The 22,599-nt window shown below is 42.0% G+C and overlaps 1 protein-coding gene across 1 annotated transcript; it reads left to right on the plus strand.

Annotated features, from left to right (window-relative positions):
- Window positions 1–1,397: 1,397 nt before the first annotated feature.
- On the plus strand, window positions 1,398–16,634 carry LOC127573514 (short coiled-coil protein B). The gene is made up of 5 exons (XM_052021800.1): window positions 1,398–1,515; window positions 2,085–2,171; window positions 13,659–13,742; window positions 14,723–14,908; window positions 16,444–16,634. Exons 2-4 carry the CDS (start codon window positions 2,123–2,125, stop codon window positions 14,863–14,865), a joined length of 276 nt encoding a protein of 91 aa, XP_051877760.1. The 5' UTR covers window positions 1,398–1,515; window positions 2,085–2,122; the 3' UTR covers window positions 14,866–14,908; window positions 16,444–16,634.
- The last annotated feature ends 5,965 nt before the right edge of the window (window positions 16,635–22,599 follow it).

Consider the following 22,599-nt stretch of genomic DNA (forward strand, 5'->3'; position numbering starts at 1 on the left):
AGGTGAGACTGCCTATTGTGTACAGGACTGGTCTCTTCACCCGAAGGAAAGATATACTTGCAATAGAGGCAGTGATGCCAAGGTTCGCCAGATTGATTTCTGGGGTTGTTATTTTCTTGAACAGAAGGAGGTTAAGCAGGTTTGGCCTGTATGCTTTAGAATTTAGAAGGAGAAGTGATATCATTGAAAAATATAACATTCTTGACATGGTTAATGCAGAGATGACATTTCCACTGGGGTCCCGAAACAAGGGTTATTTTTTCAAAATAAGTGTTGGCCATTCAGGATACCAGTGACTCATCAGAATTCTCTACACATAATGGTTGTGGAGGCTTAGCCTCTGAACGCATTCAAGGCAGAGACTGATAGATTTTTAAATCTTATAATCAAGGCATATGGGGTTAGTGCAGTCAAGTGGAGCTGAGATTAAAGGTCAACCACGATCTCGTTGCATGGCATGATGGGACAATCGGTCTGCTCCTGCATCTAATTCTTACAGCCGCGATTTAGAGTGCAGGAGGAGTGTGAAATAGCAATGGTGATATAGAGGGCAGCAATGGTGTAACAGTGCAATGATAGTGATAAAGGATGCAGCGATGCAGTAAGGATGCTATAATAATGACAGTGGGTGCATCAGTAGTGAAAGGAGGCACTAATATTGATAAGGGGTGTGTAGTGAAATGAAACAGTGATAGTGGATGTAACAGTAGTGAATGGAGGCAGTGTTAGTGATAGAAATGTAATGAGGTAATAATGTTGATTAGTGGTGCAGCAATAGTACAGGTGACAAAGCTGATAACTGAGGCACCAGTAATGGAAGGTGGTGATAAAGTTCACAGTGGTGTAAAGTGACACTGATGGTGATGAGGGGTGAGATAGCGGTATAACGAAACATTGGTGAAACGCACCAACAGTGTTAAGGACGATGATGATGCAGCGTGCAACAGTGGTGTAAGGAGGCAGTGATAACGACAGCGATGCAGGGAGTCACTGATTGTGACACGGGGTACAGCAGTTTTGGAAGGCGGCAGTGTGGATTATACAAGGGGTCAATGACGGGAATAGGTTAGTGTGACAAAGGCTGTGGTTATAGGCGGTGCACTAGGGCTGGAAGCAGGCAATGGTGGTTGTGTGAGCACTACCAACAGGCAGTGATAGTGGTGGAAGGAGGTGGTGATGGTGATCCGGGATGCAACAGCGGTGTGAGAGAACAGCAATTGTGGTGGCAGTGGTGAAGAGAGAGAGTGATGCTGATAGAGGATGGGCCAATGGAATACGGAGGTTTTAAAGGTGCAAGGGCGATGCACGGTTGCAACGATGGCTATAGGGAGTGTAGCAGTGATGTAAGGGGACAGTGACGACGATGAGGGCTGTGACAGCCGTGGAAGGAGGCAGTGGTGTGCGAGAAGACGACAGGGCAGCTCTGCCCCTGTACCGCCTCTGCGCACTGCGGGCTGACGCATCTCCCGAGCGCTCGCCACAGCAGACAGCAGGCAGGAGCTGGTAGCAGCGAAGGTAAGCGAGCTCCTCGGCTCTGACTTCCTCGGGGCGGGCACCAACCGACTCCCCCATTAGCCGGCCGGGCAAAACAAAAAGCAAACCCGTGTAAACGGGACGAAATGTCCCGTTGTAATCGAGCATCACTCAACCGTGTTGGAGACAGACCGGTGTACGGGCATTAACCCGGGGAAGGTGGACTAACGTGGAGCGGCTTGTATGGAGGTCTCGCCGGATGCCTACTCTTAGACTGATAGCAAATTGCCACGATTGGGCGTGCTGGATGGAGGTTGAGGATGGTGTGTTAATTTAGACCATCATCTCCCCCAATTTGCCGTTAACTGTGGAACCCAGCAGCTACCTCGCTCAATCGGCATCAATCTCTGCACATATCGAATCGATATTTGATCATCTGTGGCTCGGGCTGGAATGGGCAGCCAGCTGCAGTGAGCCCCGGCTTCGGATGTGCAGAACCACTAGTCTCCGTGCCGTGCGGGGCGAGATAATGGCCAACACAAAAGGCGGCTTTGTCCGTGACCTGGTCCCTGTACATCAATCCCTCTGTTTTATTATCTCATTTATTTCAGATTGTCGGTTCCAAGGAGTTCCTAGGCGACGCCATCGAATGAAAATTCCACAGGAGGCTGATGACAAAATGAATGCAGATGCAGAAGGTAGCTGACAACGCGAGCCTCTGGCTACTGTGGTTCCTTACGGCATTACGCCCACATCTCCCCGGTTTGTCTGTGAGGGGAATAGGGGACTGTCGTTACCTCTGCGGTAAATGCAGGGCGAGATGCCAGTAAAATGCAAACCCTGTGTGGAAGTGGATTCTTCCATCTATCCAACAGCCTCGTCGTAATCAGTGATGGGAAAATAAAATGCAATTTTTTTCAGCGGTGTCTCAAGCACCTGTGGTGATGCGGCGTTGGGAGAGGGGTTGGTCTTGTTGGTGGTGTGATGAAAGTTGTTGGCTTGGGGCACCCTCAGGGGTGTTGTGCAGCAGGTAGCAGATGGAAGGTTTGTTAATTGTCCACTTGCATCCCATAACACCAATTTGCCTTGACCAACAAAAAGCTTCCGCATAATCTAAATGTTCCTATTACCATACTCTGGGCCGATTGGACATTTCAGGGCTGAGGTATTTTTTTTATCAGACAAGGGAATTAACTTTACAGAAACATGGTGGGCAAATGGAGGTTGGGTAGGTGGCAGCAACGATCTAATTGAATGGCAGAACTGGCTCAAGGGGTTGAAAGTGCAACTCCTGCCCCTACATTCTTCTGAGTGACAATGAAAGATTGCTTAATTTGAATTTCAGTAACATATTTATCAAGGAACTGACTGGAACCAACTGAAAATATCAGTGTGTATGGTATATGTGGCAGGTTGTTGAGCTAGCTTGGATGACATGAAATGGGAAAATGCATCGAAATGGCAAACATACTGGCAGGAGGAGTGTGATGAACAGGGTCCCATAAATGAACTGGAATGTGGCACTGTATGTGGCTTCATAAAAGGTTCACTGATCAAACCAAAATTAGAACTGGTCAATGCTGCCAAAGACGGGATGGCCTACAAAAGGACAGTCTATTTGTGGTGGTGGGCAAAAAATTGGCAGATACATCATTCTAAGTGTGTAACTATAACATCAATCACTTAAGAATACTGATAGGGACATAAGAGGGTTAGTTGCACAATATTGATTTTATTTGTTCAGTTTTCAGGATGTGCATGTCACAGGCAAGGCCAACATATATTGCCAATCCCTGATTGCCCTTGAGAAAGTGGTGGTGAGCCACCTTCTAGAACCACTGTGGTCCCTCAGCTGAAAGTACTCACACATTGCCGTTGCTGCAGGTGTTCCAGAATTTGGAGTCAGTGATAATGAAGGAATGGCAATATATTTCAAAGTTAGGAGGGTGTGTGATTTGGGTTGGGGATGTGGGATTTGCAGGAGCTGGGGTTCCCATGTGCCTGCTATGCCTGGTGGTAGAGGTCACGGGTGTGGGAGGTGTTGCTGGTGTAGTCTAGGTGAGTGAATGCAGTGCATTTTGTCGATGGCACACAATGTGACCACAGTGTGGTTCTGGCAGAGGGGGTGAATGTTTAGGGTGCTAAATAGGATGTCAATCAAGTGGATTGTATTGTCCTGGACACTGCTGGAGATTTTTGAGAATTGTTGGTACTGTTGACATCCAGGCAGGTGGAGAATGTTCCATCACATTCCTGACTTGTGCTTAGTAAATGGTGGAAAGGCTTTAAGTTGTCAGGAAATGAGTCAATTACCGCAGGATATTTAGCCTTTGACTTGCTCTTGTAGCCATGGTATTTATATGACTGGTCCATTTGAGCTTCTTGTTCATGTCGACTGCCAGGATGTTGATGATGAGGGATTTTGGAATGGATTTTGTGGTCCAAAAATTACCTGCTGCTTATCATCCCATGTCTGATTGTTGACCATGTCTTGCTGCATGCAGGCATGGGCTTGTTCTTTTACTAAGGAGGTGAAAATGGAATTGAATACTGTGCAATCATCAACAAACACCCTCACTACTGACATGATGATGAAAGGAAGATCACTAATGAAGCAGCTTAAGATGGCTGTGCCTAGGAACTGTGCAGTGATGTCCCAGGGCTGGGATGATTGACCTTGAACTATCATAACCATCTTCATTTGTGTGGGATAGATTTCAATATTTGGAGTGTCACCACTTTAGTGCCTATTGTCATCAGTTTTGCCAGGGCTCTGTGATGCCACACCATTAAATTGTGCCAGAATGTTGAGTACAGTCAATCTATACTCACCTTTGAAATTCGGCTCTTTGGTCCAAGGCTGTGATGAGATCTGGAGTCATGTGGACCTGAAGAAACCTAATTAGGGATTAGTGAGCAGGTTATTGGTAAGTGTCAATTGATAGGACTGTGGATGACTTTTTCAAATACGTTGCTGACGATGGAGAGTAGACTGAGTGGAGAGTAATTACTGAATTGGATTTGTCCTTCCTTTTGTTAACAGGACATGCTAGGACAATTTTCCACATTGTTAGGTAGATACCAAGTTTCTAACTGTACTGGAACAGCTTAGTTTTAAATGTGGCTAGACCTGGAGTACAGATCTTAAATATTACAACTGGGATGTTGTCTGGTCCCATAATCATTGCTGTACCCAGTGCTCTCAGCTCTTTCTTGATATCACATGGAATGAATCAAATTGGCTCCCGTGATGTTGGAGATCTCATGCAAAGGAATAAACTATAAAGATGGAATGTTAGAAAACATCATTGCATGGCACTGAGACAATGATTGGCTTTGGAATATCTCATAGTGTTGCAACAGTGAGAGGTGGTAGAGGTACAAGGAGCTTGTCAAGGACAATTTGGACAAATGACTTGTATGATTATTGGTTACTTACAACTCACAGCTGACAGAACTTTCAAATAAATGTCAACTCATGAGCAGTCATTAAAGATAGGAATAAATTATGCATTGCTTTATAAATCAAACTGAAGTACTGAAGAGAACACAAAATGGATAAAGGGGTAATAATATGAGGTGAGTTTTATACTGCACATTAATTGGAACAAAAGTGGATGTAATCAGTGGACAACATCATCGACTTGTATCCATGGGTAGTATCAGAAACCCTAACCATGATATTATATACCGGATTATCACAAAGGCCCAGATGATTCACCAGTGTCTTCTTTAGGAATGGAAGTCTACTGTCCTTACTTGGTCTTGACTATGTTTAACTCCAGACCAGCCACAAGGTGTTTGACTCATTTGTCTCAAGCCTCATCATCAAAACACAAGAAAGCTAGAAGCAGATGGATCACCAGTCATCAACCTAACTAGGCACCAGATTTGGACAAGGCAAACGGAAAACCCAAGATGACCTTACAAAATCCTCTTCAAGAATTTCTGGAATGCAAGAACTATCAGGACTGAAAGCTAATAGATCGCAGAACCTGATGACCTGCATCCTAGCCTTTTGAATGAAGTTACCTTGGAGATAGCAGATAGTGTCATCTTCCAAAACCCCATAGATTGGAAGGCAGCAAAAGTAAGCCCACTATTTTGAGGAAGATAAGCAGAAAAAAACAGGGAACTAGAGACCAGTTGGCCTGACATCACTAGTGGGACATTGCTGGAATTTGTTATTAAGGAAGTGGTAACAGGACACTTGGAAAATCATAAGAGGTTTGGGCAGATTAAATCTGGAACTGGGAAATCATGGTTGACAAATTTGTTGGAAGTTTTTGAGGTTTCAACAAGTAGAATAAGTAAGACTTATTTGGACTTTCAGAAGGCCTTCAGTAAGATTATTAATTAAAATTAGAGTACATGGTATTGAGGATTGGTTAAGGGACAGAAAACAGAAAGAAGGAATGCAAGGATCATTTCTGAGTAGGGAGGTTGTGACCAGTGGGGTGCCACAGGGATCAGTATTGGGGTTCCACTTGTTCACCAATCTATATCAATGAGTTGGATGAGGAGATCAAGTGCAATTGATCCAAGTTTGCTGGTGATTCAAAGCCGGGAGCCAGTGGAGCTGTGAGGAAATTGCAGGGAGACTTCAGGGGGATACAGGCAGTTCAAGTAAATGAACAAGGACATGGTAAATGGGGAAAACATAATGCCATCCACAATGGTATAAAAATAGAAAGGGGGAATATTCTGTGTTTGATTTCTACAATGTAGAGGAGACCACAGTGTGAACACTGAATGCACTGTACTAGATTTTGAGATGTGCAAGTGAATTGCTGCTTCACTTGGAAAGACCGTTAAGGTTCCTGGATGGTGAGGACGGAGGAGGTAAAAGGGCAGGTGATGCACCTCCTGTGATTGCATGTAAAAGTGCTATCGGATGAGGAGTGGTGGGTGGGAAAGAGTAGGCCAAGGAATCATGAAGGGAATGGTCCTGTAGAAATTCTGAAGGGGGAGAGGAAGATGTGTCTGGTGGTAGGATTGTGTTGGAGCTGGAAGAAATTGTGAAGGATGATCTGTTGAATGCAGAGGCTGGTGGGGTGGAAAGCAAGGACCATTGGAACTCTTTCCTCGCTCTGTCCAGTGAGAGTAGAGGTGCAGGAAATGGATGAGATGCAGTCAAGGGCTCTATTCACTATGGTGGGGCAAGCCTCAGCGTAGGAAGAAGGAAGACATTTCAGAGACACCAATGTGGCAAGTTTCATCATCAGAGCAAATATGGTGGAGACAGAAGAACTTGAATAATGGATTGGATTCCTTGCAGGAGACAAGGTTAGAGGAAAAGTAATCAAGATAGATTTGTAAACAATGTTTGTGGTTTGCCTATCCCTGAGAATTGAGACAGAGAGATCCAGAAAGAGAAAAGATAAGCCAGAGATTGACCTTATGAAGGTAAGATTCAGGGTAGAAATTGGCAGCAAAAGTAATTACAAGTTTGAGTTCTGTGTGACTCCAGGAGGAGGCACTAGTACAATTGCTGGTGTACTAGAAAAATAGTTGAGGGAGTGGGCCCAAGTTGGACTGAGACAAAGACTGTTCCAAGTATCCCACCAAAAGCGCTCATGCAAGTTCCATAGCTGTTCCATAAATTGAGTAGAGTTGAATGAGAAGTTGATGAATGTGAGGATGAATTCATCCAGGTGAATAAGTATGTTGGTGGAGGAAAACTGGTTGGGCCTCTATTCATAGAAGGTGTGGGGGGGGGGGGAGGTGTGGAACCTTCAGACCCTCCCGATGTAGATGGAGATATAGAAGGATTGTACATCCAGTATGTGTATGTCTGCCAGAAGTCAGGTTCTATCTTGCTCATTATTTGCAATGCTGTTGAGTTCAGTATCTTGCTTCAAAACTGCACCTCTTGAATCCTAGTCCAGGTCATTTATACATAACAGGAAAAAGAATATTTCCAATATTGGCTCCAGGGCACTCCATATTTCCCTCCAATCAAAAAAAAAATTAGTTTATAATATTTTGTCTTCTACTTCTCAACCAGCTATGTATCCAAGTCTCTTTAATATATTTCCTACTTTATGAATGACTGTTGTGCTACTTTATCAAATGACTTTTAAAACTCCATCTATTGCATGGCCATTATAACTTTAGTTTTTACCATATGAGATCAGTCATGCATGATTTGCCTTTAACAAGGCCGCATTGGTTGGCTAGTATTATTCTGCAAGTGAGAACTAATTTTGACACTGGTCTGCAATAGTTTTCCCAGCACTGATATTAGATGTATTGGACTGTAGTTATCATTTATCCTCCTCTTTTTCTCCAGAGTAAGTTCTGTTTCTACCTATTTGCTCCATTGAAACTACTCATGATTTTGGACACCTTAATGACCTCTCTTTTCTCTACTCCAATTAGAACAAAACCAGCTTCTTTAGTCTCCCAAATAACTGAACTACTTAATTCCCGATATCATTCTGGTAAATCTCTTCTGCATCAATTCCAAGGCCTTGACATGTTCCTGCACAGAAATGAGCACAGAATTCCAGTTTTATTCTAATTTGTTGCTATGTTATTCTAAAAGCTAATCCATCTCCTTGTCTGCATGGAGTATTATAGAGTACTGGTGATGCAGATATAATTTAGTCTTCATTTCAATGCTTTGCATTTTATTCTTACTTTCATGTAATATTATGATTTTGCATAATTACTTGAATTAAATTAGCAAATCATAATGTTGAGAAGTATAAAGTTAGAGTTGATTGGATCATAGAAGTGCAGACTGAGGAGATGGGGAATGCAAGACTGAGACATTATTACTGGAGGGTGTAATTATTGTGTGACAGGTTTATTTAGGCTTTATTGATGTCAACATGGGGACTTAAGATAGGAAAAGCTAACAGAGCACAAAGGAATGGATTCATTACCTTGATTGATTGGCTGATAGTTGTTTCAGAGTTGCTGAAATAGGTAACAACCCCCTTATTCTGAAATGCACTTCTAATTAAAAAAATAGATTTGACTATAGGACTTGACCTCTTTGGTTGAGTGAATGCTGATACAAACTATAGGATGTGATTTCTGTGGTTATAGCCTGACATTTTGCCATGGTAAAGGACAAAGTATGTATGGGAAGGTGCTATGGGAAGGGAAACTGCTGTTGAGATGAAATTAAAGATTTATTATGGAGATCTTTGTAAAGTGCTGTCACATGCAAATAAACTTGCAATCTCCAATCCTTCAACCTTCACATGTCTGTCTCAAGAGAGGAAGAAATGTTGCTGCTGATATTAACAAAAAAGTGCATGGTTCATTTGATGACATATCTGTTGGAATTTTTTGAACAGTGGACAAATGAATGCCATTCATCTGCTTCAGGACTCATAAACTAATAACAAAGTAGGAAATTCTAGTGTTCAGTAAATGATAAGAATCCCATGGATTAGAAGATTAGAAGATTAATCTCAAATCAATATATCAGTCTGAAAATTGGATTAAGCAGCACCAATGTTTTAAATCCACTCTTTAATTTCATCCCACTGCAACTTCTCACACATACCTTCTCCCTTACTGTGGCAAGGTCCCAAATACACCTTTGTAATTACTCCCTACTTAGCATATTATATTAGCTGCTCTTGATGTGGCCTCATCTGCACGAGGGAGATCAAATGGAGATGAGGTGATAGCTTGCTTTAGATGTCCATGCAGCTTACAAGTATGACCTAGAGCTTTTGGTCACTTCCTATTTTTATTCTCCAGCCCACTTCCATCTTCTGTCCTTGGTTTCTTACATGTTTTTTTTAATGAAGATTCAATGGAAACTTGTGGAATACTGTATCATGTTTTGATTAGACATTTAACAACATTCTGCACTGTGTCTCAAGTTCAACTGTTTCAGATCATATTCATCACTCTCATTTGTCCAGACAGCAGCTGTTAGCATTTTTTCTGATTTTTATCTTTTCATCTTGTGATTCTTGTCCAACGATCATCCCATCTTATCTTGCATCTCATTACTTTTGTCACTTAGCAGTTCTTGCTTTCCACCCTATTATGGATTTCCTTTCTTTGTTCTTTTCTCTCCACCTGCTCCCACCCCACCACCCCCAATTTCCCTGCCTCTGTACTTATCTAAGACATGTCACATTTTGAACTGATGCCACTTCTGAGGAAACTGAAGAGTTAACTATGCCTTGCCCCATCACATGAATCCTGACCTGCTGAATGTTTTGGGGTTTTACTGTTTTTATATCCTGCTGAAGATTGCTACAAGGTTTACTACAAGATTGCTGAAGGTTTGCTACATTTCCAAATTGTGTACCATCAATAACTTTGAAATTATCTGCCTTATATACTTAAGTTCAAGCCATACACTTGTACCATATAATAAAAGAAGTCTAACTGCAGCTCCTGGGGAACATTCCTGTAGATTTCCTTCCAGTCTAAAAAAATTGTTCACTAACCTCTCTTTTCTATCTATACACATTTTTAAAGGTGGCAGATATATTGAGAAAGCTAGTTAAAGAACATTTGTAGAGTCATAGAGCAATACAGCATGGATACAGGCCCTTTGGCCCAACGGGTCCATGCCGACCATGATGCCCAACCCTCTCATCCCAATTTCCTGCGTTTGGCCCATATCCCTCTAAGCCCCGCCCCTGCATGTTCCTGTCCAAGTGCTTCTTAAGTGATACTATTGTACTTGCTTCAACCACTTCCTCTGGCAGCATGTTCCATATACTCACTACCCTCTGCTTGAAAAAGGTGCCCCTCAGGGCTCTTTTAAATCTTTCCCCTCTCACCTTAAATCTATGCCCTCTAGTTTTGGACTCCCCTACCCTGAGGAAAAGACCATTATCATCCACCTTATCTGTGCCTCTGATAATTTTAAACGTTTCTATAAGGTCACCCCTCATTCTCCTATGTTCCAAGGAATAAAGACCTAGCCATCCAACCTCTCCCTCTAGTTCTGGCAACATCCTCATAAATCTCTTCTGCACTTTTCCAGTTTAGTCATGTCTTTCCTCTAACAGGATGACCAAAACTGTACACAGTACTCCAAGTGCAGCCTCACCAACGACTTAATACAACTGCCATAAAGTGTCCCAACTCCTGTACTCAGTGGTCTAACTGATGAAGGCCAGCATGCTAAACACCTTTTCACCATCTTGTCTACCTGTGACGCCACTTTCAATGAACTATGTACTTGTACTCCTAAGTCCTTCTGTTCTATTACACTCCATAGTGCCCTACCATTCATAGTATAAGTCCTATGCTGGGAACATTCAGGAACATTGCCCTTATTCATCATGAGGATGTTAGTGTAGTTATTTTAGTATTTATGTAGCCAGTTCCTCCAAATACCACAAGTTTGCTTTGCTAGCAAGACTCATGCAGTCATTTGCTAAACACCTTTTGAAGGTTCATATTCACAATATAAACCCCATCCACTCGTATTTCAACAAAGAACTCAATCAAGTTAATCAAAGGCAATTTGTCTTTCACAAAACAGTATTTGTTTCCTCTATTATCCCTACTTTCCCAAATTAATTTTGTTCTGGATTAGTGTCTTTGAAGTTTTCTCACGTTGACTCTAGATGGATTGGGCCTTAATTTTTAAACAGTCTTTGGACACCGTTCATGTTTTCTCATGAATGGAAAGAAGCCTTTGTCCATTGACTCCATGCTCTCAGAACAATTCCATTTCGCCATTTATTTCTCTGTAACCTATTCTCTCACACATGTCCATCAACACCATCCTGACTCTCCCACCAGTCCTTCCCGCACACTCCCAACTACCCAACACACTAAGGGTAATTTACAGTAGTTAAGTAACCTACCTCGCAGCAAGCCTTTGGGATGTAGGAGGAAACTGGAGCACTCTGGGGAAATACACAAGATCAGACAGAGAATGTGCAACCTCCACACAGACAGCATAGGAGGTCCCTGGTAATTGGAGCTGTGAGGCAGCTGTACCACTGTGCTTTGCATGAGGGTTCTTGAAAATATATTTAGAAATAAAATAAACAGGATACTCAAAATATAATAAAACAATCAAAACATTTAAATCAATGCAATTAAGAAAATAGGAAATTATCTTGTACTGTTGCTTCTCCCAATTAGTGTCCCTTCCCGTTCAAATTAATGAGGCCACTGGACTAGCACAAGCCTGGAATGAGTTTCCCAGCCTAAGTCCTCAGGGAAATAGGGAAAGGCTGGATGGGATTTATCTGCTGGGAGCCAGCATGGACTTGGTGAGCCGAATGGTCTCCTACTTGGCTACAATAAGTAAGAATTACCGGAAAACCCTGGGAATTCCTTCCACGATGTTCCCCTTAGGCCCAGCAGGTCTAAGTGGGATAAATGCAGAAAATGCTGGAAAAACTCAGCAGGTCTGGCAGGCAGCATCTGCGGAAAACAAAGCAGAGCTAATGTTTCAAGCCCTTTAAGAGAACTGGGAAAGAGATAAAACAAGTTGTGGATACAGTAAAGACCTCAACGTGCTTGCTTCATAGTGAGAGTAGACAATCTAAGTAGGAACTTTGGGTTGAAGATGATTGTGCCTTGTTGCAGGTGTGATTCAATTATAGACCTACTGCTGCAACTTTATGCTGTTGGCCTTGGACTCTGATGGATCAGTTTTAGAGTACATGATAGTGTGAAAAATAAAATGAGCTACTGGGGTCTGAAGCAGAAGAGTCTGAGGGGTTGGTGGATGAATGGGGATGGTGATGATGGGGGCTGGTAGCTGGAGGCCATTTCAGGGACCAGAGGGACAGTGGGGATTAGTGGATCGGAACAACAGAACAGTGGAAGAACTCAGCAGGTCAAGCAGCATCTGTGGAGGCGAAAGGTGTAAGTCAACATTTTGGGTTGAGTCCTGCATAAGGACTGAGAGGGAAGAGGAAAGATTGCCAGCATATAGCAGTACAAAAGGAGAAGGATAGAGGTTGGTAGGTGATAGATAGAACCAGATAGGGAGGGATGCTGCAATCAGGTGGGGGGAGGGGGTGGGACAGAGGCTTGTAGATGGTAGGTGGAATCCAATAGGGAGGGGATGATGGATAGATGGAACCATGTGGGGCAGGGGAGTGGTACAGAGGCTAGTAGGTGATAGGTGGAACCAGATGGGGTGGGGGATGATGGGCTGATGGAACCAGATGGAGGGAGTGGATGGGAGAGATGAACAAAGGGAGAAGAAAACGGGATGGATCAGTGAGTGTGTGGGAGGAGAGCACCAGGGCTGTAAGTTACCTTAAGTTGGAAAATTCAGTGTCCATACCATTGGACTGTATGCTACTCAACGTATGAGGTATTGTTCTTTCAGTTTGTACTTGGTCTCTCTGTAGCAATTGAGAAGGTTGAGGACAGACATATCAGAGTGGAAAGGAGAGTTGAACTGCAAATGGAAGCTAAAGATGACTGTTGCGGACAGATCACAGGTGCCCCACGAGAAGGTTACCTGGTATACGCTTCGTTTCACTGATGTAGAGGAAGCCATATTGTGAACATTGAATGCAGTGGACCAGGTCAGAAAAGGTGCAGGTGAATGTCCACTGCACCTGGAAGTGAAGGGATGGGTGTTATATCGCCTTCAGTTACAGAGGAAAGTACCAGGGGACGGGGAGGGGTGGGTAGGGAGGGACAAGCGGACTGTATGAGGGAGTCCCCAAGAATGGATTAGGGCTAGGGTGTGGGGGCCTCCCTTGGGGGCAATGGTTTGTCAGTGCATTGGGCCATTGGAATCTTCAGAGTGTTAAAGGGTTGGGTGTTCAGGGTGATTGGAGTCTGGCCTCGGGGAATGAAGAATCTGGGGAGTCCTAAATGTCCAGTCGAATTTCCTTAGAGATGCAAAATGACCTGAAAATGTTCGTTAACATGTTTCACTCCACCCAAAGCATTACACAATCAAATTGTTAGGACATTATCTTTAGAAGACAGATTCTGTTGGCATTTTTGGCTGAAAAATTAAAGCATGCCCTGGAACTCTATAGTCTTCCACCAAAAGAGCAGCAGGTTTTACTATTGGGCATCATGTGGCAGAGCAGAAAGTCCAGGGTTTCAGCTCCAATAGCATAAATGCAGATTCATGTGGTTTTAATTCACAAAGTAGTGACAGCATTGGAGAGAGAGGTTTCCCTGCATTGAGACTTGCCACTTGAACTGTTTCAAGCCATCTGTTCCAAACTGTTGTCTGATTTGTTATTTCTCTATCATGATAGGAACAGATTTTGAAAATCAAGAGGAGCTGGAGGAGAAGACAAGGCTAATAAATCAGGTTTTGGAACTGCAGCACACACTCGAAGGTGATGACTTGTTGATGCCTCAGTTTAAACACAAATCAGGATGTTTTTCTCTTCTGCTGTGCTGCCCTCTCGTTCTTTCACTCTTTCTCTAAGATGGCTTTGTGTTGGAGAAAGTTATCTTCTTTCTCGTGGTATTTCCCTCTCTGCTTGCTGGCGTTTTTTTTTCTGCTAACAAACTCATCTTTCCTTCTGCATTTGATTATTTTCCTCTTTTTCTTTTATTTTTGGTTTCATTTTTATTTCTTAACTGATTTATAAATCTTTGCAGTTTTCTCTATCTCTGCCTTTCTATGCTACCATGGTACTTCTACTCTCCCCCTCTTTCACAGACCTTTCTGTGCTGATCCCTCTTGGCAGTTTCGTGTTTTCCCTTTCCCTGTCTTTATATTGCTTCCTCCCCCTCTCTTTGAAGGTTCCTCTTGCTTTTTCTGCTTCTCTTTTCATTGCTCCATTTCATTCTCATCTCCGCACTCTCTCTCTCTCTCTCTGCACTGCCTTTCTCTCTCACTTTTTCAGTTCCCTTATTAGGCTCATCTCACTGTATGTCTGTATTATTTCCCAATCCCTTCCAAGGCCTCCAACATCACACCCACATTTATCCTGCTCTAACTCTCAAATATAAAAAAAAAGCGCTGGAAATGCTCAGCAGGTCAGGCAGCATCTATGGAAAGAGCAACAGTTAACATTTCACGTCCAAGACCCTTTGTCAGAAGTTCTGTTCTGGTGAAGGGTCCCAGACTTGAAATCTTAATTGTTTCTCTTTCCACAGATGCTTTCTGGCCTGCTGAGTGTTTACATCATTTTCTGTTTTATTTAAGATTTCCAGTATCTGCAGTTTGTTTTGATTTTCATTTACTACTCCATTTGCTTTTCTTTCCCTCCCTTATTTCGAAGAAGTATTTTCTCTCTCTTTATTGTAACTTGAGCTTCATGCTGGATTGTTTCCCGGATCTATCCTGACCATTACATGTGGTTTACAGATCTGTCAGCCAGAGTTGATGCTGTTAAAGAAGAGAACCTGAAGCTCAAATCTGAGAACCAGGTGCTTGGTCAGTACATTGAAAACCTCATGTCAGCCTCCAGTGTCTTTCAAACCACAGAGTCGAAGAACAAGAGAAAGTAAGGAGCTCATTCCACTGATACCCGTCAGCTTTATATCTCGACAGGTGTAGTGGGCTAATCTGCATGTTGTGTCCATCTGTGTGAAATCTTAGTTTGACCTTTTCACCTTAAGATCTAGGTGATGAAATATTCTCATGTCCCTGATCCTGTTTGCATATTGAGATTTGATTGATGGGCTATGATTTAGTAACTGCTAATTCATGCAGTGATCTACAAATCATTTCAAAAGTCAGCAAACAGGAGTCAAATTTGTAGATCTCTAAAAATACACAACTTCTCTAACATATTCCATGTTGAACATTCTTTCTTTAAGGTAGCAAATGAAAGCAAAAGAAATATTACAGTCAACAAAGGAACATCAGTAGAGACTGCACTGCATGATAATGTTACAGAATGGTATATTTTATGGCCCAGTATATAACCAGTTCTGGGAACAAAAGGAGGATAGGAACTTACTCAAGGGAAATCAGGAGCCATAAAGGTGAGCAGGCCACCTTTTCACAGTCTGAAGTGAGCAAACTACCTGCTCTTGACCTACTAGGGCAGGTGTTCCCTCGTCCATATTCTGTTCAGTGTTTGAGTATTTTAAAAAATTGTTCAGGAACCAAAGTTAGAGGCAAGATTGACAAGTGTAGATCACGGAGGAAAGTCTACGAGTAGAGCATGAGAAGAACTGTGAACTGTATAAGATATGAGTTATTAATTTAGAAAGAACAGGTACTCAGAAAATGTAATGCACCATTATAGACATGCTATCTGATTAACGTGTGATATGCCAGTGACCATTGCAGTTTGGCTTTTATCAAAAAGGCTCTATCCGACTCAGAAACCAGCACCAAGGAGGTCACGACCAAAGGTAGAGGCCTCATCTTCCTTGGGAGAGGTGGGTATTTGGCTATTAAGGGATCAGAGGCAGATTGGGGGTGGGGGTTTGTTGATATCGTGGCTTCAAACAAGTGTATGTGAGGGTCAGATGATTAGGAATTTGGGTCATTGCAGAGTCAGGAGATCAGAGGGTCAGGGTCATCAGGTCATTGGAGGATCAGATGATGGGGCTTTATAATGCTGGAGTCAAATGATTAGAGGATCAGGACCATCAACGTCTCAAGCAACTTGCTTTCTGCAACAAGCACTATTCTTCAGGCTGGTGACGTTTCTCAACATGCCCTATTTCCTGGTTGATGGAGGACGTAGGTGCCTCACATGTCAGAACATGATCCATTTCCTCAGTGAGAAAGAAACAATGATAAGCAGCATCTGTTTCTTGAACCCCTCAGCACAGCCAATTCCCTAAATGAGAGGGCAAGCAGGTGATTTCCAGCTGCATCTCTAGGTGATGGAGCCGGTAGACAACAGACACTGCTCTAAGCACCACTTCCCGGGTGACCAACTTTTCTATTCCCCATGCCCAGCAGTACATGCCACTCAGTGCAGTCTCACTTCTATTAGCTGAGTCAGCTATTGTTTCTGCATCCAAAAAGGTGAAAGGGTTAAATAGCCAGATTATTTAAATAATTCAGTTAATTTGCCACAAGTAACAAATTAATTTCAATAAAAAATGTCCTTTTTTATTTTCCAGACCAACCAAAAGCTCCAAGAAGACAGACAAATAATAGTAACATTAATTATGGTAAAGGGGATTGAGAGTTGAGACTGTCCAGTGTTAGACTGTAACCCTGTTAGAACCAGTAGCTTATTGTCTTGAGTCAGCTTGGATACTTTTTGTATTTAGTCTATTTAATTATGGAATAATAAACCCTAATGCTCATATTACTATGTGTTTCTCTCCTTTTGCACACAGGATTCTGTTTGCACGATTATTTTGTGAGTTGCTCTGAATTCATTCAACATACAGTCAGTACTTTATAGCCAAGCTATAGGCTATATTGATTGAGAAGGATGGAGAAAAACCACAGACACTGAGCGTTCTGTTTCTAAACCTTTAATTACCATAGATTTACTTTGTTTATTTAATCTCAGGATTACCAGAATATTAACAGAAATGAATGATAAAGATCTTAGGCCTATCTAAATGCACTCATATAGAACGAATCAATAACTCTTTCTCCCATCCACTCTTTCTTGATTGATTCCTGGTTATTTGCTTTGATTTCCCTCCAAAAATTCTTTCCACTTGTTGACAATTCCCTACTCAAAGAATAACATTCTGCGAATTCCAATCCTGCTGCTATGTGTTGGTTTTCCAGTTTTATCTTTTCAAGTTCTTTGGTATATTTATTGCTTCTCTGAGATGGCCTTATAGTTACCTCCTTTCAAGTCTGAAAAGCCAAGGTTTTGTGCAGTCTTTCCTTGTAACTCAGTCCTTTAAGGATTATGACTCGTTGCACTTCTCTACAGCATTTCACTTGTCTCTGTGACCACTACTGATCGGAACAATCAAGGTGTGTAATCTGATTGGACCACTGTACTACATTAGTGTGGCATTCTGCAAAATTTTATTAACTTTGTTTCTCTGTGTTCTATATGTTCTTTTATCAAGAGTTGCTTTGCTGTGATAATCTACTAAAACCTTAAGATCTCTGAACATCTCCACATATGATAGTCACCATGATTTTAGAACAAGCCATGGCACTGGCATATTTGCATTTAGAAATTGTAGACAAAATTAACACAATCTCACCAACATTATCAACCATTCAAGAAAATTATAGATAGATAGATGAATTGGAAATTAATGAAACTTTACAGGAGAAAAGACAGGTTGTTTGACAAATAGTACTACAGGTTTGTTAAATGATTGTTGTTTAAAAGGACGCTATTTAAAACCAAACCAATGCAGTAGGACAAAAGTATACGGGTTTAAGGGGACTTTTTCGTTTAGGAGGGATATACTTGCATTGGGGTTCACTAGGTTAATTGCTGGGATGATGGAGCTGATTTATGAGGAAAGTTTAAGTAGCTTGGACCAATATTTTTAACAATTTAGAGGAATGAAAGATCATGTTGTTGAACTGATTGGGCTCAACAAAGTAGGGGCAGCATTTATTGCTCATCCCTAATTGCTGTTGAGAAGGTGGTAGAGTGCTACCTGCTTGAATCACCACAGTCCTTTTTGGGTGAAGGTACTGCCAATGGTGGAGGCCCTACAGGAAGGGCCAGGATTTAGACCCAGTGACAATGAAAGAGTGGCGATATGTTTTCAAGTCTGGATTTTGTGTGACTTGGGGAGCATGTAGGTGGTCATGCAGCTGGTGTCCCCGTCCTTGGTAGCAGTGGTTGCAGGTTTGGGAGGTGCTGTTAGAAAAACCTGCATGGTTAACTGTGGTGCAGTTTGTAAACAGTTGACACTGATTGGGCTCAACAAAGTAGGGGCAGCATTTATTGCTCATCCCTAATTGCTGTTGAGAAGGTGGTAGAGTGCTACCTGCTTGAATCACCACAGTCCTTTTTGGGTGAAGGTACTGCCAATGGTGGAGGCCCTACAGGAAGGGCCAGGATTTAGACCCAGTGACAATGAAAGAGTGGCGATATGTTTTCAAGTCTGGATTTTGTGTGACTTGGGGAGCATGTAGGTGGTCATGCAGCTGGTGTCCCCGTCCTTGGTAGCAGTGGTTGCAGGTTTGGGAGGTGCTGTTAGAAAAACCTGCATGGTTAACTGTGGTGCAGTTTGTAAACAGTTGACACTGCAGTCACTGTGCACCAATGGTGGAGGTATGAATGGTTAGGGAGGCTGATGGGGTGCCAACAAATGTTCTTCTTTGTCCTGGTGTTGACTTCTTGAGAGCTGCACTCAGCCAGTCAAGTGGAGAGTATTCCATCATACTCCAGACTTGTGTCGCAGAGATGATGGAGAGGCCTTGGGTTGTCAGGAGATGAATCACTCACTCGAGGACATTTAGCCTCTAACTTGCTCTTGCAGCAACAGTATTTATGTGGTTGATCCAATTGAATTTTCCATCCATAGTAATCCTCAGAATATTGATGGTGGGGGACTCAGCGGTGGTCATTGAATATCAGTGGTAGGTGGTTAAACCTTCTCTTGTTGGAGATGGTCATTGCCCAGCACCTTGTGGTCGATCTTATTTCACTTATCAGCTCATACCTGATTGTCATCTCAGTCATGCTGTATGCAGGCATAGGCTGCTTCATTTGATGAGGAGTTGTTAATAGAATTGAAAATTATGTAATCGTCCTTTTCCCATGTTAGGGGAGTCTAAAACTACAAGGCAGTTTAAGGTGAGAGGGGAAAGAATTAATGGGGATCTGAGGGGCAAGTTTTCCACACATAGGGTGGCGGGTATATGGAATGAGCTGCGAGAGGAAATGGTAAAGGCAGGTACAATGAAAACATTTAAAAGATTTTTGGACAGGTATGTGGATAGAAAGGTTTAGAGGAATATGGGCCATATGGGAATATGGGACAAGCTTAGTTAGGCATCTTGGTCAGCATGGCCAAGTTGGGCCGAAGGGCCTGTTTCCATGCTGTATAATTCTTTATGATCAACAAACGTATCCATTTCTGATCTTTAGGGTAGAAGGAAAGTCATGAAACAGTTGAAGATGACTGGGCCTGGCTCACTGCTCTGAGGAACTCCTGCAGTGATGTTCTGGGCCTCCAAACACCACAGGCAATTTTCCTTTCTCCAAGGTATGATGAGTGTTTTCCCTTTGATGCCCATTGACTTAATTATCACTGCAGCTCTGTGATGCCACACCTAGTCAAATGCTGCCTTGTTGTCAAGGGTAGTTACTCTCAGCTCAGTTCTAGAATTCAGCTCTTTGGTACATGTTTGATCCAGAGCATGTTCTCCTCATAAAGAACATGGGGAAATCAACTAAGAGGCAAAACTTCAGAATAAGGAGTCACCCATTTAAGATGGAGATAAGGAAGAATTTCCTCTCTCAGAGGGTGGGAAGTTTTGGAATGCTCTACCTTATAGAGAACCATAGAACCATAGAATCATACAGCACAAAACAGGCCCTTCGGCCCACCATGTTGTGCCGTCCATCAAACCACCCTCACACTATCTGAGCCTTTCCTCCCGCTGTGGAGGCTGAATTATTGAATACATTCCAAACCAGGTAGGAAGATTTCTGGTTCACAGAGGAATAAAAAGACTATTAAGAACAAGGAGGAAAGTGGAGTTGAGGCCAAAGTGAGATCAGCCATGTTCTTATTGAATAGCAGAGCAAGATCCAGAGGCCATATGGTCCACCTTTTCTTATGTCTTTATGAATATGTACATTTTTGAAAACAAAGGTTTAAAAATACCTTCAAAATAGATCCTTTTCCAGATCTGTTTAAAAGTTTTTGCTAATGGCACTGACCACCTACAATATGTTTATTATGCTAAAAACTTTTACCCAATCAGAATAATTGCCTGAATTTGCTTCTTGTGCATATTTCATGTTGCATTTTAATTGGCCCCTTTTAATTGAAGCCAAGAATTTGCATATTCTGGCCTAGAAATTACTGTCATCAGTATTGGTGAACAAGCAGTTAATTTGTAAAACATTCCTCTGCCTGACATTACAAAGGAGACGAATTATTTTAAAAACATCTTTGCTTGCACTTGCAAAATATGAAAGGATGCATACTTCACAGGAATTAAAATGCATCCAAACAATTACTTTCCCACAGCTGAGTTGGAAGAATGCCACCTTTTGGTCATCATTCTATTAATCTGGGCCATGTTAATAAATTAAGATTAATGGTCAGTCATTAACAGAGCCTGGAACATTGCCAGGCTCTGGCTGAGATATTTCTCACAGTTGGCTGACTCATTTCTAAGCTATCATCACCAGAAGTGTCAACTTAAAGCTATTTTCTTATTTCTCCCACTCTGAAGACAAATGCAGGTCTGTACTGCCATGAAGTAGATTGGAGGTGCTAACAGCTCCACATCCTGAGTACTATGGCTCAATGTAAAGTTTATGAATAGAGTGCCCCACTGAGATAACCATTACAGACACACTGTACCCCACTGTACTAGTTTTATTAGTAGGCAGTTGGTATGTCTTCAACAGTTATTTATCTTTAATACTAAATAAAATACTGGTACAAAAGCTAGAAAATTAGTATTTCTTATATCTGACCTCCAGATAACAGAAGAACATAAGCGGGAGAAGGCCATTTAGCCTTGTTTACTCTAGCATTCAATAAGATCATTGATTTTTTTATGCCAGCACCATCTTCCTGTGCTAACCCCATATCGTTTGATTCCCTTAATATTAAAAATGTATCAATTTCTATCTTGTCTCACTTGTCAAAGTGCTGAGCAATGTGGCCAAGAGTTTTTCTGCAGTAATTGTGATAATGAGCTACATTAGCAGCTGGTTAATTGAGCTGCACATGTATTTGGAGCGTGATAGTAACTTAAATATCAAAGTGACCGGGGGCCTCTGAAATTACAATGTCCCTTTCTATATTCCATGACAGAGATTATGATCTGTTGCAGTCTTAATATCAATGATTGAGTTTCTACAGCCCTCCTGTGTGGAGAATTCCAAAGATTCACCACCTACAGGATGAAGAAATATTGTCTCATCTCAGTTCTGAATGGACAACCCCTTACTGTGATTTTGTGACTTCTGGTTCTGGACATCCCAAACAGAGGAAACATCATCCCTGCATCCACTTTGCCCTGTAAGAATTTTGCATGTTTCATTGAGATAATAATCTGCACTCTAAACTTCTATAGTTCCTTGTGACCTTTCACTGGGATGAAAGAGTCTGCCTAGGTCTGCTTCTGCCAGTGGCTTAATGTTTCAGCCTTCCAACTGCAATGCTGCATATCAGGAGTAGTCATTGCTATTTAGTTATTTGTGTTCTTGTGAAGGGGTTTGGCAGAGAAATCTATCCCCTGTGAAGATGTTTCCTTCTTCAAAGTGCTGAGCAATATGTCAGATGCAGGTCAAGAGTTTTCCTTCTAAGTTTTCCTTTCCTTCTTTTCAAGCATAATTGTGATAAGGACCTGCATTAGTAAATGTTAATTGAGCTGTATATATATCATGGGAGTAACTTGAATATCCAAGCAAGCAATGGCCTCTGTCATTCTGACATCCCCTTCTGCATTTCATAAAGTAGGGATTATGACCTGTTGCAATCTTGCTATCCAATGCTTCAGTCCACATTATTGGAAATTGTCTTTATACTGTGTTAAAGCACTTTTAACAATTTGACTTTTGCTTAAAGATTTGATAAAATATGCAGTTGTCTCAGGGACTGAATACTTAGAGGAACAATTTGAGTAGGATATGGAAGGCTAGTGAACGGGAAATAAGTGTTCAGAATCTCACCAGTAAACTCCATAAATTCAGCTTTATGAAGGCTTGTACCAGAAAAGGTGAGCTTGAAAACTAGAAACTCAAATGATTAAGCAATCTTCTTTGGAAAAGGATGTCTGCTCTGGGCCATATTTGACTCCAATGTCACACTTCATATTTAACGGTTAATGGCCTCAGGGCAGCTAGGAATGACCAATAAAATGATACAGGTCCACATTTTGATAACAAATAATAAAAGTTAAGGGTGAGAAAAAAAAACTGTTGAAACACCAAGGAGATGTTGCTGAAAGGAGCTTTATCATGCATTCAAGAGGATGTATTGGCAGATGCAGTCTGAGGTAGAGTACAAGAAGCTAGCAGCAAGAACTGAGAGAAGTTTGGAATCCCACCTTGAGTGAACAGTATGTTACCCATGCCATAATCGGGACCCGAGAATTGCTGTAAGTGATTTGTGTTCTATCAACATTGAAAAATACATTCTCTCTCA

Source organism: Pristis pectinata, chromosome 8, assembly GCF_009764475.1.
Source record: "Pristis pectinata isolate sPriPec2 chromosome 8, sPriPec2.1.pri, whole genome shotgun sequence".
Classification (NCBI taxonomy): Eukaryota; Metazoa; Chordata; class Chondrichthyes; order Rhinopristiformes; family Pristidae; genus Pristis; species Pristis pectinata.

Bases quoted from the DNA above. Each gene is read 5' to 3' on its own strand.
- LOC127573514 (XM_052021800.1), top strand. From the start codon at position 2,123: ATGAAAATTCCACAGGAGGCTGATGACAAAATGAATGCAGATGCAGAA. The intron at 2,172-13,658 runs GTAGCTGACAAC...CTATCATGATAG, and splicing joins AATGAATGCAGATGCAGAAG to GAACAGATTTTGAAAATCAA. The intron at 13,743-14,722 runs GTGATGACTTGT...TGTGGTTTACAG, and splicing joins ACTGCAGCACACACTCGAAG to ATCTGTCAGCCAGAGTTGAT.